Source organism: Rosa chinensis, chromosome 5 (genome assembly GCF_002994745.2).
Source record: "Rosa chinensis cultivar Old Blush chromosome 5, RchiOBHm-V2, whole genome shotgun sequence".
NCBI lineage: Eukaryota > Viridiplantae > Streptophyta > Magnoliopsida > Rosales > Rosaceae > Rosa > Rosa chinensis.
In genome coordinates this window covers 72,008,647-72,025,114 of record NC_037092.1, presented here as the reverse complement: position 1 = coordinate 72,025,114, position 16,468 = coordinate 72,008,647, and the positions used below count along the sequence as shown (strand labels likewise).

Sequence of the window (16,468 nt, the reverse complement as noted above, 5' to 3'; positions counted from 1 at the left end):
CAACAAGAGACTTGATTGAATCTAAACTAAAGGTAAATTAGTAATATTCAATCTAACATGAAGCATCTACACACTACTAGCAAAACAACAATTACCCACAGATTTTAATATGTGGGTAATAAGACTTTCTCACACAGATTTCAGTGTGTGATAGCTTTTACCCACGGTACACGCACAGATTGAGTTACCGTGTGGTTTGGAGGGGGAGTAATGCTCATCTCACACGGATTATGTTGTCCGTGTGAAATACTTACGTGGGCCCCACTGTCTTTCCATAAATATAAATTACCGTAATGAAACACAGTCCGTGTGAACAACTCTATTTCACACGGATTTCTGTAGCAAATGTATAAACTCTATTTCACACGGATTTCTGTGTGAAATACAATTCATATTGTTCTGTATCAAAACTTATAACCTTATTGACACGGATTTCCGTGTGAAATCCCTATACTCTTATCTCACACTGATTTCAGTGTGCAATAGTGACAGCATTTAAAAAAATATTATTTTTACTAATTAATTTGCAACCTGAACATAATAATACTTTTATTTCTCTACAATAAACATACTTCAAACATTTACAATGAAGTGCTTTACATTAAAGAAGCAAAGAAATTGTACAAGATTTTGCATCCTCTTCAATAAAACCATGAGATTCAATGAGAGAATGGAGACTTGGATTATAGGCTGCAACCATACCCATGCCTAACCCAGCTCTTCTCTTCAACCACGGGCCTCCATATCTCAATATATGTAACACACTTTTACTTCTGATTCTCCAACGCTCTGCAATTGGTCCCATGGATTCAACCTCCTTTTGTTGACAAGCTACAGCAAATGGAAAGCATATATACGCTCCAAAGAATCAAGCTACATTTTACGCATTTCAAGAGTCAAGAAATCCCTAAATTACAAGAGTCAAGAAATAATTTCAATGGTTAAGAGCAGAGCAACTAAAATCGATTTGAGCAAAACCCCAAACCACATTCAATGCCAAGCTGATCAGCCACAAACAATCAAGAAATCCGTAATTTCAAGAATCCATATATCCCTATATTTCGATACTTCAAACCAGAAATTAAAGCCATATCACAAAAAAACTCACACCAAAGTGTAAAATTCACATATGCATGCCTATTACCTAATGAATTAATAGGAACATATACACCAAGAATGTAAAATCACAAACACTTGGTAACAAACAGTATACCTTCTATTTTAAAGAAACTCTGTCCAAAGATATAATGCTTGTCAGGACGATATAAAATATGAAGATGTCATAGGGAAATATTGTGTAAGTGGTGAAGGTAGAAATGGAATCCAGAAACAAATCAGCTGCCTTCTTAAAATTTCGAGTGGACATGCAGTACAAGCCTTCATATACCTTCAAGTGATTCTTCCTTTCCCAATCACCTCCCTCTTCAAATAAACTGTCAACATAACAGAATGGTTAGATAAATATGTGAATCCAAATAAAATGCACATAGGAGGAATATATACTATGCTGTTCAATGGAATCACAAAATTTCTCTTGCTTTTATGTATAACCAAAACACATAAAGGGACCATAGAGCAAACCAAGCAAGGGCTTTTGCTCAATGAAAAAACCAAGTATTGATCATCTCCTACGCAATAAGAGAGGAATGCCGTAACCAAGTAGGATAAGTGGTCAGTTATCAACAGAAATTACTGGGATGAAGAAACAATTAGAACTTGAAGTCATAAGATTAAACCTCAAATTGAAAAATTTAAAATTTTCAAGGACATATGTTCATAATTTATAAGTATTACAGCAAAGTGTCTAAGCAGAAAATTTTTAATAATATTAAATATGCACATAGATGTAAACCAAAGGCTTGATAAGACCCCAGTAAAAGTTGGCCTATACCTCACAATGGTCTCTGCCTGAGGGCACAAGAAAGCATATAATGAGTACTGAGATATTCTTAGCAGCAGTTAGAGAAGGAAAGAGCAGAAGTTCAATGTAAAATGAAAGGATGGCGATACTAACTCAATCGTAATCAGGGCATTTTATCCACAATGGAATTTCAGTTAGAATATCTTCCAAGTTACTTTTCTCCAGTTCATGTAGTGGCCTGATTACGGGGTCCTGCAACACAAGTATTTTAAGCACTACACAAATTAAGACCAAAACATTTCTGCTAATTTCTTCAGAGTACTTTTGCTAGCAGAGTTTAATATTGTACTCTAACCAATCTACTCACAATAAAAAAGAGACACCTAAATAAATAAATAAATGAAAACGTCACCAGATTCTACTCAAATCCCAGAAAAAGAGTATTAAAGGAAAAACAACCACATATGATCCTCTTGAAGTTCAAACATATAGAACTCTCGTGGTTCAATTAACACCATGAACTGGACATTGATTTCATCATTCAAGCTTAAACACATTAAAAAGTCAATGACAACTCTTCCTATATTTCAAAATTGGTTGCAAACAAAGAACTCAAATACGAGACTAGAATTACAATTACATAACCAAAATTTCTCATACCCATATAAGATGCAGATGATACCAAACACCATTGATACCCACTTCAGCACATAGTACCCAAAAATCCCAAAAAAAACTTCATTTACAGAGCTTACCTTCACTTTGTTGGGTTCCAATAGAAATCGTACTCCAGATTCCCCGACACCTCATCCGTCATCGTTTCGGTGTGGAACTCTTCTCGCCTTCCTTCGCTAGAAGCCACAAAGACCAGAGTGACCAACGACTTGTCGGATTATTGGCTCTGAAGGAATTCAAAAAAAAAACTGTCATATCAGAAACAAGCCCCAATTGAGTTTAGGAGAGATGAGAGAGAAGTACTCACCCGATGATGGGCTCACCTGATGACCGGATTATTGGCATCGGCCTTTTCATCAATGAGTGGGGATGAAGAGAAGAAGAGGAAACAAGATGAGAGATGAAGGGAGAGATCTGGGTTTGCGGTTTGGTTTCATTTTTTCGAAAAGAATGTTAAGTAAGGTGGGAAATTAGAATTTAGCTAAAAAGGGTGAGCGGGATTCTAAATTATAAGTAGAATTCTCACGGAAATCCGTGTGAAATACATATACAATTGCAACTGATATATGTGTGTATTTACCTTGGTATCTAATAACTATCATGTTAATTGTCATTCGATTGTTTGCACAGAATTCTGTCTCTAATAGAGTTTTTCACACGGATTTCTGTAGCTAATGGTTCTTTTCACATGGATTTCCATGTTAACATTTCACACAGATATCTGTGTGTGTTACTCATTTCATACAGATGTCTGTGCCAAAAACCGGTCAACCCTTTAAACGCTTCTACTTCCCTAAGGGGAGCCGACCCTTGAGGAGATAAAATTTCAGAAATTTTTACATTAGTTGATACAGCTTCTACCCATGAGAGCATGAGAGTTTACAAATCAAAAAAATAAGTTACGAATGAGCAGTTATGAGCATATTAGTTTTATGTAGTATTTAAGGTTTAAGGTTGACCTACTAGATCGAAACTCAAACGACGACAAAAATAGCTGAAATTTTGAACATAACCATTTATTCTTATCATGATAACATCCTACGGTCGATTTTAATAAAGTCTATTTCCTACACATTGTTGCTTATGGAAGGTACACTTTTCATTACAACTAATAAACTAGTTATATCACATTAGTAGACATATAAGAATTTTGTGCAATCCAAAAAATAAAAATTGAAAATTGATAAATTTGACATTACCCATCTATTTATAGCGTATTAATAGGTACGGTGTAAAAAAATTAACTCAATCCGCCGTTATTTCAATATCAAATAAGTGATCAATCTTATATACACCTACACTTTTTCACACGGAATTCTATAGCTAATTGTTCTTTTCACACGGATATCCGTGTGAAAATGTTCTAGTTTTTACACAGATATCTGTTACTATTGTTTATGCACACGGATTTCCGTTGATATTGTTATTGTATAAATTATTGTGGGCCCAATTGTGCTCATTTCACACAGATTTCTGTAATTAGTATTTCTATTTCACACGGATTTATGTGGCTTTTAACTACAGTAAATCCGTGTCTGTTGTTATTTTGCTAATAATTAATTAATTATCATTCGATGGTTAACACAGAATTCTGTCTCTAATAGAGTTTTTCACACGGAATTATGTAGCTAATTGTTCTTTTCACACAGATATCCGTGTTAACATTTCACACGGAAATCTGTACCAAAAACCTATTGTAACGGAAATCCGTCTCTCAATAATTCACATAGCATAAAAAATTAAATATTTTTAAATAAACTAATTTATGATACGTACATAAATTAGTGTCAATTGATATTTTCACAGATAACTGTGTGAAAATGTCAAATAAAGTGGTTAACCTTATATACACTTATACTTCCCTAAGGGGAGTAAAACCACGAGGAGATAAACTTTTCAAAAAATTTACATTATTTGGTATACTTCATATTCATGAGAGTATGAGAGCTGATAGATCGAAAAAATAAGTTGCGAATGAGTGGTTTTGAGCATATTAGTTTTATGTGGTATTTAGGGTTCAGGGTTGATCTAGTAGATCGAGACCTAAACGATAACAAAAATAGCTGAAATTTTGACCATAACTATTTATTCTAATCATGACAACATCCAACGGTCGATTTTGATCAAGTCTATTTCCTCCACATTGTTGCTCATGGAAGGTATACTTTTCTTTACAACTAATAAACTAGTTATACCACATTAGTAGACAATAAGAATTTTGTGCGAACCGAAAAATCAAAATTGAAAATTAATAAATTTGACATTACCCATCTATTTAGAGTGTATTAATAGGTATTGTGTAAAAAAATTAACTCAATCCGCCGTTATTTCGATATCAAACAAGTGATCAACCTTATATACACCTATATTTTTTCACACGGAATTTTGTAGATAATTGTTTTTTTCACACGGATATCCGTGTGAAAAGGTTTTAGTTTTTACACAGACATCTGTTACTGATATTCATTTCACACTGAAATCTGTACCAAAAACTTATTGTAACGAAAATCCGTCCCTCCATAAATCACATAACATAAAAAATTAACAATTTCGAAATAAACTAATTTATAATACGTACAGAAATCAGTGTGAATTGATTTTCACACAGATATCCGTGTGAAAATGTTTTAGTTTTTACACAGATATCTGTTACTGTTGTTTATGCACACGGATTTCCTTTGATATTGTTATTGTATAAATTATTGTGGACCCAATAATGCTCATTTCACACAGATTTCTGTTAATATTTCTATTTCACACGGATTTCTGTGGCTTTTAACTATAGTAAATCCTTGTGTGTTATTATTTTGCTAGTAGTGACAATCAAACCAATACCCGAGTAATATAAGAGATGAGAAATGATTAGTACTTCTTTTTTCTCCCACATATATATATATACATATATATATATATATATATATATTCCACATATATCTACCATAGATGAGAAATGATTAGTACTTCTTTTTTCTCCCACATATATATATATATATATATATGGTAGATATATGTGGAATACATATAGGAACAAAAAACACTAATAGCAAAACAACAATTACCCACGGATTTTAATCTGTGGGTAATAAGACTTTTACACACGGATATTAGTGTGTGATAGCCTTTACACACAGTACACGCACAGATTGGTGTTACCGTGCGGTTTGGAGGGGGGGTAATGCTCATCTCACACGGATTATGTTGTCCGTGTGAAATACTAACGTGGGCCCCACTATAATTCCATAAATCTAAATTACCGGAATGGAACGCAATCCGTGTGAACAACTCTATTTCACACGGATTTCTGTGCGAAATGTGTAAACTGTATTTTACACGGATTTCTGTGTGAGGTTATATTTCACACCGATTTTTGTGCAAAATGTGTAAACTGTATTTCACACAGATTTCTGTGTCAAATATAAAAACTCTATTTCACACTGATTTCTGTGTCAAAACCTATAACATTATTGACACAGATTTTTGTATGAAATTTATATAATCTAACTCACACTGATTTCAGTGTGTAAAAGTGACAGCATTTAAAAAAAATAATTACTAATTAATCTGCAATCTGAACAAATAATTTCTACAATAAATATATTTCAAATATTTACAATAAAATGAACAAATCCACAACCGAATCGAAAATATTAAAACTTTTAATTCATAGCAAGATGTTCTTTTCATTTCTAGCAAAATTCTTGGATTACAAAAACAAGGGAGTTTTCGATATTTACATTGTTGTTTGAGAACTAACTCAAAGTAGGCAAAAACATAACCATAAAACTAGATAATTTGCCTCAAGGTGAAAAAAGCCAGTCTGCAAATCCAGTCCTCTCAGAGCTGTCCAAAGAACCAAGTTAGGATATTAGTACTTTCTTGAAAATTGATAAATTTTCTTTTGACGTAATATCTGACTTCAACCTTTTCGGCAACCAAAAAAACAATAGAAGGAAAAGAAAATGGTACAAAGATCAACCCATTAAATATGTCCTCGTGTTTACATCTGAATTAATTACCATGGCAAAAGAAGGAAAAACAAAAAAAATTACCAACAAATAAATCTCTGTATCTGGAAAAGAAATTTGTCAAAGGCAGTGCCAACAAATACAAAATACACAAAATTTAGAAACAAAAATTGCTGTGTAAATTATATTTTTCTATTCTTAGTGAAATCATTCTAGCATATGTTTAAAAATAATCTAAATGAACATCTTGACAGTTTAGAATTAAATTTTGTCACTAGCATGATCATTTTTCTTATGCAGTTGGTTGTGATGACAATCTACTCTTTCCTGTATGGTAGACTCTACTTCTCATTGAGTGGAATGGAGAAGACAATTATGACCTATGCTGCCAGAAGGGGAAATAATGCTCTACAAACAACTAGGGCTTCACAATCTGTTGTCCAATAAGGTTTGTTGACGTCCTTGCCCATGATCATGGAAATAGGACTTGAAAGAGGGTTCAGAACTGCATTAGAGGACACGATAATAATGCAGCTGCAGCTAGCATCAATTTTCTTTACTTTCTCACTGGGTACAAAGGTTCATTACTATGGGAGAACAATCCTGCATGGTGGGGCTAAGTACAGAGCAACTGGTCGTGGCTTTGTTGTTCGGCATGAAAGGTGAAAACTACAGGATGTATTCACGGAGTCACTTTACAAAAGGCCTGGAGCTTATGATACTGCAATGGAGTTGTGTGATATATTTTTAAGCTTCTCAAATGTTGAGGGATTTCAAGGTTTTCTAAACAATCACGCAGCAGCCTAAACATATGTATCAAGCATATAAAAATGCATAAAATCCAAGGTCAATAAACATATCAATGAGGCCAATTACAAGGGTATTTCAATCAGTCCTGCAACATATATAAAGACCTCAATAAGGCTATTCCAATCAATCCAGCAACATATATAAAGACCTCAACAAGGCTATTTCATATCAATACACCAACATATATAAAGGCCTCAACAACACATCAATCAAGCATCAACAAAGCTACTGATATTATGAATAAGAAAAGGCATTTATACCTTTCTTCTGAAGACAATCACATTATTCACTACCCGGAACCAACTTGGGTATTTGACACTGTGGCATCAACTGTAGTAATGCATACAAGTGGATTGTCAATATAATCTTCGAAGCGCATGGAAATATACCAATGTCACTAACAAATCTTATAATCAGACGCAATGGCATTTCAAATATACCAAGGAATAGTATAGATGTATTCCTTGCTTGTTAGATGCAACTATGTCATAAAAGAGATGTCGTTATATTTCAATTTTACTATTTTGTAAGTAATTCAACATTTCTTTTGTTCCTTCTCGCCAACATTTGTAAGGCCATAACGAATATACATAATATATGAGCAATTCAATGTAAATATTATACCTTTCTATTCTCTGCCTCTTCTTCTGATAACTTGGAACCCGCTGCACAATTCAGTGAGAATAAACACCTATGTCAAAATATTCAAGCTCTTCCTTACATTTAGTTGGTTCGAATAAGGCAATCAATTGCCATGTAACATAAAAATGCAGAATGATTAAGCATAGGAACCAACAATATGAAAACAACCAACAATATGATAACTGCTGAATACTCAAACGCAAATTGATCTAAATGAACATCACTTCAATTCATCAAATGGGGATAAGCTAATATAGAGGCCCTTCTTCACTCAAGTCACGAAAATTTGATTCAAATCCTTGTGATTGTATCAACAACAAGCCTTTGAATTCTGCATTAAACATCAATAACAAATCAATACAGAACATGATGACAGATTGCATTGACCATTTACAAATCATAAATCTCAACCTAGACCATTAAATAAATAAAAAATAAACTAATGAACCTAGATGAACACAAATAGAAGAAAAATTAAGACTAACGAACCTAGATGAACAGAAATAGACGAAAAATTAAGTAAGAAAGCCTAATGCATATATAGGGAGAGATGTAGATCTACAAGATCAGAGAAAGATGGGGATAGTATATTTGGCAGCCCAAAACACTACAGATCGGAACATCTATGCAAAACTAGCACACAAAAGTCATTGAAATTGAACATTTGAAATACTCTTGAAATAAAATTGGTATCCCAACTGAGTTAATATTCACTTGCTCACATACCCAGAAACCACAAAGCCCGCAATCAATGTCGTACGGCATCATCGCGGCGGTGCAGGGGAGGTTGAGAGAGACAGCGAGGTTTACTCTTTGAAATGAGAGAGAGAGAGAGATTTACCTTTTTCCTGTAGTGTTTGATCAATATGCTAATTATACGTAGAATTCACACGGAAATCCGTGTGAAATACTCACACAATTGCAACTGATATCCGTGTGTATTTAACTCAGTAACTAATAACTATCATGTCAATTGTTTACACGGAATTCTGTCTCTAATAGATATATTCACACAGAATTCCGTAGCTAATTGTTCTTTCCATACGGATATCCGTGTGCAAAAGGTTTTAATTTTTACACAGACATCTGTTACTGTCATTTATTCACACGGATTTCCGTGTTAACATGTCACACAATATCTACAGTCATCCGTGGGAATATTCAAATATTGAGCGGGAATAAATTGATTAGCCCGCCCTTATTTTTTGAAACTAAATAATTAGTCATTAATTTATATTTTTATTGATAATAATTTTCTTTCAAGTTATTTTTCCACATAAATCCGTGTGAAATACTTATACATTTGTAACTGATATCCGTGTATATTTATCTGAGTAACACATGCAATTGTCATTCAATTGTTTGCACGGAATTCTGTCTCTAATAGACTTTTTCACACGGAATTCTGTAGCTAATTGTTCTTTTTCACACGGATATCCGTGTTAACATTTCACACTGATATTCGCGTGTTACTCATTTCACAAGGCAATCAATTACCAAAAACTTATTGTAACGGAAATCTGTCCCTCCATAATTCACATAACATAAAAAACTTAACGATTTCTCAATAAATTTGGCATTACCCATCTATTTATAGCGTATTAATAGATATTGTGTAAAAAAATTAACCTGATCCACCGTTATTTTGACATTAAATAAACCGGTCAACCCTTTAAATGCTTCTACTTCCCTAAGGGGAGCCGACCCTTGAGGAGATAAAATTTCAGAAATTTTTACATTAGTTGATATAGCTTCTACCCATGAGACCATGAGAGTTTACAGATCAAAAAAATAAGTTACGAGTGAGCGGTTATGAGCATATTAGTTTTATGTAGTATTTAAAGTTTAGGGTTGACCTACTAGATTGAAACCCAAACGACGACGAAAATAGCTGAAATTTTGAACACAACCATTTATTCTTATCATGATCACATCCTACGGTCGATTTTGATAAAGTCTATTTCCTACGCATTGTTGCTTATGGAATGTATACTTTTCATTATAACTAATAAACTAGTTATACCACATTAGTAGACATAAGAATTTTGTGCAATCCAAAAAATAAAAATTGAAAATTGATAAATTTGACATTACCCATCTATTTATAGCGTATTAATAGGTATGGTGTAAAAAATAAACTCAATCCGCCGTTCTTTCAATATCAAATGAAGTGGTTAACTTTATATACACATATACTTCCCTAAGGGGAGTTAAACCACGAGGAGATAAACTTTTCAAAATTTGTACATTATTTGGTACACCTCATATTCGTGAGAGTATGAGAGCTGACAGATCGAAAAAATAAGTTGCGAATGAGCGGTTATGAGCATATTAATTTTATGTGGTATTTAGGATTCAGGGTTGATCCAGTAGATCGAGACCTAAACGATAACAAAAATAGTTGAAATTTTGTCCATAACTATTTATTCTAATCATGACAACATCCAACGGTCGATTTTGATAAAGTCTATTTCCTCCACATTGTTTCTCATAGAAGGTATACTTTTCATTACAACTAGTTATACCACATTAGTAGACATATAAGAATTTTCGTGCGAACCAAAAAATAAAAATTGAAAATCAATAAATTTGACATTACCCATCTATTTATAGTGTATTAATAGGTATTGTGTAAAAAAACTAACTCAATCCGCCGTTATTTCGATATCAAATAAGTGGTCAACCTTATATACACCTATACTTTTTCACACGGAATTTTGTAGCTAATTGTTCTTTTCACAAGGATATCTCTGTGAAAAAGTTTTAGTTTTTACACAGACATCTGTTACTATTGTTTATTCACACGGATTTCTGTGTGTAGTCTCCTTTTTCACACTGAATTCTGTAGCTAATTGTTCTTTTCACACGGATATTCGTGTGAAAATGTTTTAGTTTTTACACAGACATCTGTTACTATTGTTTATTCACACGGATTTCTGTATGTAGTCTCCTTTTTCACACGGAATTCTGTAGCTAATTGTTCTTTTCACACGGATATCTGTGTCAACATTTTCACATGGAAATCCGTGTGTATTACTCATTTCACACATAAATCTGTATCAAATACTTATTACATAAACCGGTCAACCCTTTAAACGCTTCTACTTCCCGAAGGGGAGCCGACCCTTGAGGAGATAAAATTTCATAAATTTTTACATTAGTTGATATAGCTTCTACCCATGAGAGCATGAGAGTTTACAGATCAAAAAAATAAGTTACGAGTGAGCGGTTATGAGCATATTAGTTTTATGTAGTATTTAAGGTTTAGGGTTGACCAACTAGATCGAAACCCAAACGACGACGAAAATAGCTGAAATTTTTAACACAACCATTTATTCTTATCATGATAACATCCTATGGTCGATTTGGATAAAGTCTATTTCCTACGCATTGTTGCTTATGGAAGGTATACTTTTCATTATAACTAATAAACTAGTTATACCACATTAGTAGACATATAATAATTTTGTACAATCTAAAAATAAAAATTAAAAATTGATAAAGACCACATTACCCATCTATTTATAGCGTATTAATAGGTATGGTGTAAAAAAATTAACTCAATCCGCCGTTCTTTCAATATCAAATAAAGTAGTTAACCTTATATACACATATACTTCCCTAAGAGGAGTAAAACCACGAGGAGATAAACTTTTCAAAATTTTTAAATTATTTGGTATACCTCATATTCATGAGAGTATGAGAGCTGACAGATCGAAAAAATAAGTTGCGAATGAGTGGTTATGAGCATATTAGTTTTATGTGGTATTTAGGGTTAAGGGTTGATATAGTAGATCGAGACGTAAACGATAACAAAAATAGCTGAAATTTTGACCATAACTATTTATTCTAATCATGACAACATCCAACGGTCGATTTTGATAAAATCTATTTGCTCCACATTGTTGCTCATGAAATGTATACTTTTCTTGACAACTAATAAACTAGTTATACCACATTAGTAGACATATAAGAATTTGGTGCGAGCCAGTAAATCAAAATTGAAAATCAATAAATTTGACATTACCCATCTATTTATAGTGTATTAATAGATATTGTGTAAAAAAAATTAACTCAATCCGCCGTTATTTCGATATCAAATAAATGGTCAACCTTATATACACCTATACTTTTTCACACGGAATTTTGTAGCTAATTGTTATTTTCACACAGATATCCGTGTGAAAAGGTTTTAGTTTTTACACAGACATCAGTTACTGTTGTTTATTCACACAGATTTCTGTGTGTAGTCTCCTTTTTGGCTTTTTTACACGGATTACTGTGTCAACATTTTCACACGGAAATCCGTGTTTATTACTCATTTCACACAGAAATCTGTATCAAATACTTATTGTAACGGAAATCCGTCCCTCCATAATTCACATAACATAAAAAATTAATGATTTCGAAATAAACTAATTTATAATACATACAGAAATCCGTGTGAATTGTTTTTCACACAGATATCCTTGTGAAAATGTTTTTGTTTTTACACAGATATCTGTGACTGTTGTTTATTCACACGGATATCCGTTGATATTATTATTGTATAAATTATTGTGGGCCCCATTATGCTCATTTCACACGGATTTCTGTCAGTATTTCTATTTCACACGGATATCTGTGGCTTTTAACTACAGTAAATCCGTGTGTGTTGTTATTTTGCTAGTAGTGAAAGAAGTAGATCAAGAAGATGAAAGGATCAATATGGGAGGAGAAAATACAAAATGAATAGGAGAAGAATACTCAAAGTAATTATAGATTATATGTAAGGAGTCGTTCAAGGAACTTTCAATAATGAGTTGACAAAATCTTAAATGCACCATTATAATAAATTGTGATAAGAAAAAAATCATCATTAAAAGAAATTAATATTAATGATAGAATAGGATGACAACATATATCATCAATACGCTCTGCTGAGTCAACATGCAAAAATAAGAAAGTAATCCTCTGTGGCAGATGAGTCATTGGATCGTAAGAAAAAAAAAATACTTGTGGATTACATCTAATATAGGGCATTAATTTTGAATTTGAAGTGAACTAACTCAAAAAAGGACGTGTTTCAGTTTTAATTTTTGTCTATGTACGAGACTTGATAATATAAATGCATACAGAGGCTGCTTGAGCAGTTGCGGGTGATTTTGATCTGTCTCGTACATGAACAAGAAGGAAATATAAGAGGTCAATCATGGGTGATGTGAGGGGTAAGAAGTGAAATTAATAGATAATTCCACAGATTTGGTATTATATCAAAGTTTAATAGTTTATGGTGCATGATTGATTTTTGATTAGTCAATTAGTCGGTATTTAATTTTAGCCGGACCAATTGTGCTCTCTCTGAACTCATCTCAGGATACACGATAAACTATTGTGCAGTACAGTGTTATACGATCTTCGAATAAAGTCAATGTTGTACTAGAAAGAGAAAAGTAGAACTGGATGATGATGTCCTTTGCTAGCTGTTGTTTAATTTGTAATTTGCCCATTTATACCGCCAAGTATACAAGAAACCAATCAGAAGCCATTATTGGGTTGGGATAGGAACTTCATCAAACTCATCATGGCTTCCACTTTTTTCAGCAAGACTCTCAAGTCAACCTCTATCTCACTTTGTGTGCTTCTACTCCTGCAACCGCTCCTAATTAATGGTCATGGAGGCGAAGACCATGACAGCAATAGCAGCAGCGACGAGCACGAAGTTCTGCATTCGAAAAGTTTGCTGTTGGTGAAAGTATGGTGTCTGATAATTTTACTCTTGACCACCTTCATTGGTGGTATCTCTCCATATTTTTATCGATGGAATGAAAACTTTCTTCTCTTGGGCACTCAATTTGCGGGTGGTGTTTTTCTCGGTGCCTCTTTGATGCACTTCTTGAGCGATTCAGCTGAGACATTCGGAGGCCTTACGACCAAAACGTACCCTTTCGCATTCATGCTAGCTTCGGCTGGTTATATGCTAACCATGTTTGGCGATTGCGTGGTTATGCTTGTGACGAGGTCTAGTGAAACAGAAGCTAGAGTTGAAGTGGAGGAGGGAAGGGTTGATGTGGAGCATGAGGACAAGGAAGTTCCAATTGGAGATGGGGTCAACCCAGTTTTCTTGAAGACAACTTCTTTTGGAGACACCATACTTCTTATTCTTGCCCTGTGTTTGTTTCCATTCAATTTTTGAGGGTATTGCTGTTGGAGTTGCAGGTACTTTTCAGTAGTTTTAATTTACTCGCATCATATTTTTGTCTTTTTTGGTTACAACAAAGGGAATCGATTCACTAACCTAATTATTTCCCTATCCTCCATGAAATTCAAGGGCTTACTCGCATCTTATCCATATATTAATATGTGCCCACTTATAGCTTTTTCAGTAGCTATTGTGTATAACTGATCAGGTTAGTTTTTCTTTGAATTTATGGTTCAAATTTCATATAAACCATCTGATAGCATGTAATAGCCAGATGTTTGATAAGAAAATACTACACTATGCATATATACAGTTATAAACTCCGTCTGTTTAGTATCTATTGCTTTCGCAAGTTTAGATGCCTACTCCATACATGCGACCTTGATCGAGGCCATGAACATGCATGTTCAAAGTTTAGGATTTAGGGTTTAATTAGCTCCCTATTAATACGTACATGAACTTGAATTTTGTGAACATTTTTGGGTATATTACATAGTTTGTTCCTCTCGATCCATTAATATTTAATACTGTGAATTGATCAATTTTTTTAAGGATCATCTCCACAAAAAACCAGTTGTCTATATGTTTGTAACATTGCAGATACAAAGGCAGATGCATGGAGGAATCTATGGACAATATCATTACACAAGATTTTTGCAGCCGTTGCAATGGGAATTGCATTACTGAGGATGCTACCAAAGAGAGCATTTCTAGTAACTGCAGCTTATTCTTTTGCTTTCGCTGTTTCTAGTCCCATTGGAGTAGGCATAGGGATTGCCATTGATGCCACAACTCAAGGAGCTGTAGCTGATTGGATCTATGCAATTTCCATGGGACTTGCTTGTGGGGTTTTTGTCTACTTTGCAATCAACCACCTCATAGCCAATGGGTTTAAACCACAAACCAAATGTTACTTTGACACTCCTGCTTTCAAGTTCCTTGCTGTGCTTCTTGGGGTGGGAGTCATAGCAGTAGTTATGATCTGGGATTAATGAAGTGCTAGCTAACTATGAACAAATTTGGTTGTGTTGCATTTGTGGAAAAATAAGAATGGTCCGATATAGGTTGATCGTGTTGAAGGATATTCAATTTATGTGTGCATTGTCAAACTATGATTACTTTCCATTGTTGCAATTGGAGAAGATTATTCTAGATTCCTGGTCTTAATTAGAATAGGATTCCTTGTACTCAAAGATTTTGTACTAATCATATCATTTATATATAGAGGCTTCTATTATCAATGAAAGATATAACTATTCTCTTTTCATCATTTTCCCTTAAACACGTTATCAGCACGAGCTTTAGCCATAGTTTCAAGAAACCAAAAGCCAAAAACCTTAAATCCCCATTCGTTGCACACCTGTATTTGTCGAGCATAGTGTCCATGTGATCATTTGCACGCTGTTGAGATCATCATTGATGCAAGTGACCCTTGGTGCATGGATCCTCTCTGCTTGTATTATTGATAAGAGTTTCTCTAATTGAACAATGCCTAACATAGAGTTCAACTTAAAAAAAATTTGGGTTTTTTTACTTCAACAGTGTCTGGACACTTATGAGACTTTTAAAATGATACATGAACTTATAATGTTATCAATATGATACCTGGACTCATTTTTTCTTATCAATGTTATACCTCCGTCCATTTTCCGTCATAGTGTCGTTAGTCCAATCATGTGTGAAGCATGTGAGGCACTAAATGATGACAAAAAGACTAATTTGCCCTAACTGTAGGGCTATATCTGACATTTTAGTATTTTTATATTATCAATTTTTTTTTTCCCTACCCACCTACCTATCGTCTTCTTCCTCTACCCTCTCCGCCTCTGGTCGTCTTCCTCCTAAACTCTTTCCATAGATCGATCACAGACAGAACCAGATCAAATCACGGCCTAGTGAGGAATGGGATGTTAGCGGTGCACCAATTTGCCCATGATATTTTCAAATTTTCGATTAGTGAATATACCAATTCACCTCCCCCATCTTTTGATTCTTGTAAATTTCACAGCAATTTCTGGGAAATTTCAGTTCCTCTGGTCACTTTTTATGCTGGGCTCCCTCAAAGGATATCACTGTTCAACTCCAAGTCCTTTCAAAACCCCAACACCATAATTGACAATTGACCAAAATCAAGCAAACACCAAAATATGACAAAAAAATCTCTCTTTCAACATATTCTGTCTTTTTATCTCATCACGAGCTGTGAGAAATCAATCCCTTTTTTTGGCTTCACTAACAGCTTGCAGGGATTGTGAGACATGGCCCAACCAACTAGGTTTGGTAGCTTTAAAATATGTTGATCTGGGAATTGGGAATTTGGAATTTGAAATATTT

The 16,468-nt window shown here is 33.9% G+C and overlaps 1 protein-coding gene and 1 long non-coding RNA gene across 2 annotated transcripts; one reads left to right on the top strand and one right to left on the bottom strand.

The window, feature by feature from the left end:
• Window positions 1-6,174: 6,174 nt before the first annotated feature.
• On the bottom strand, window positions 6,175-8,190 carry LOC112168007. The gene is made up of 3 exons (XR_005800629.1): window positions 7,936-8,190; window positions 7,572-7,641; window positions 6,175-6,376 (listed from the first exon to the last, which is right to left on the bottom strand). It is a non-coding gene; the product is annotated as an uncharacterized LOC112168007 (long non-coding RNA).
• Window positions 8,191-13,455: 5,265 nt separating this feature from the next.
• Window positions 13,456-15,347, top strand: LOC112166020 (zinc transporter 2). Its single transcript, XM_024302771.2, is given in 3 exon segments — window positions 13,456-14,107; window positions 14,109-14,151; window positions 14,735-15,347. Coding segments are annotated over 3 exon segments (1,026 nt in total). The 5' UTR covers window positions 13,456-13,516; the 3' UTR covers window positions 15,127-15,347.
• Window positions 15,348-16,468: the final 1,121 nt, after the last annotated feature.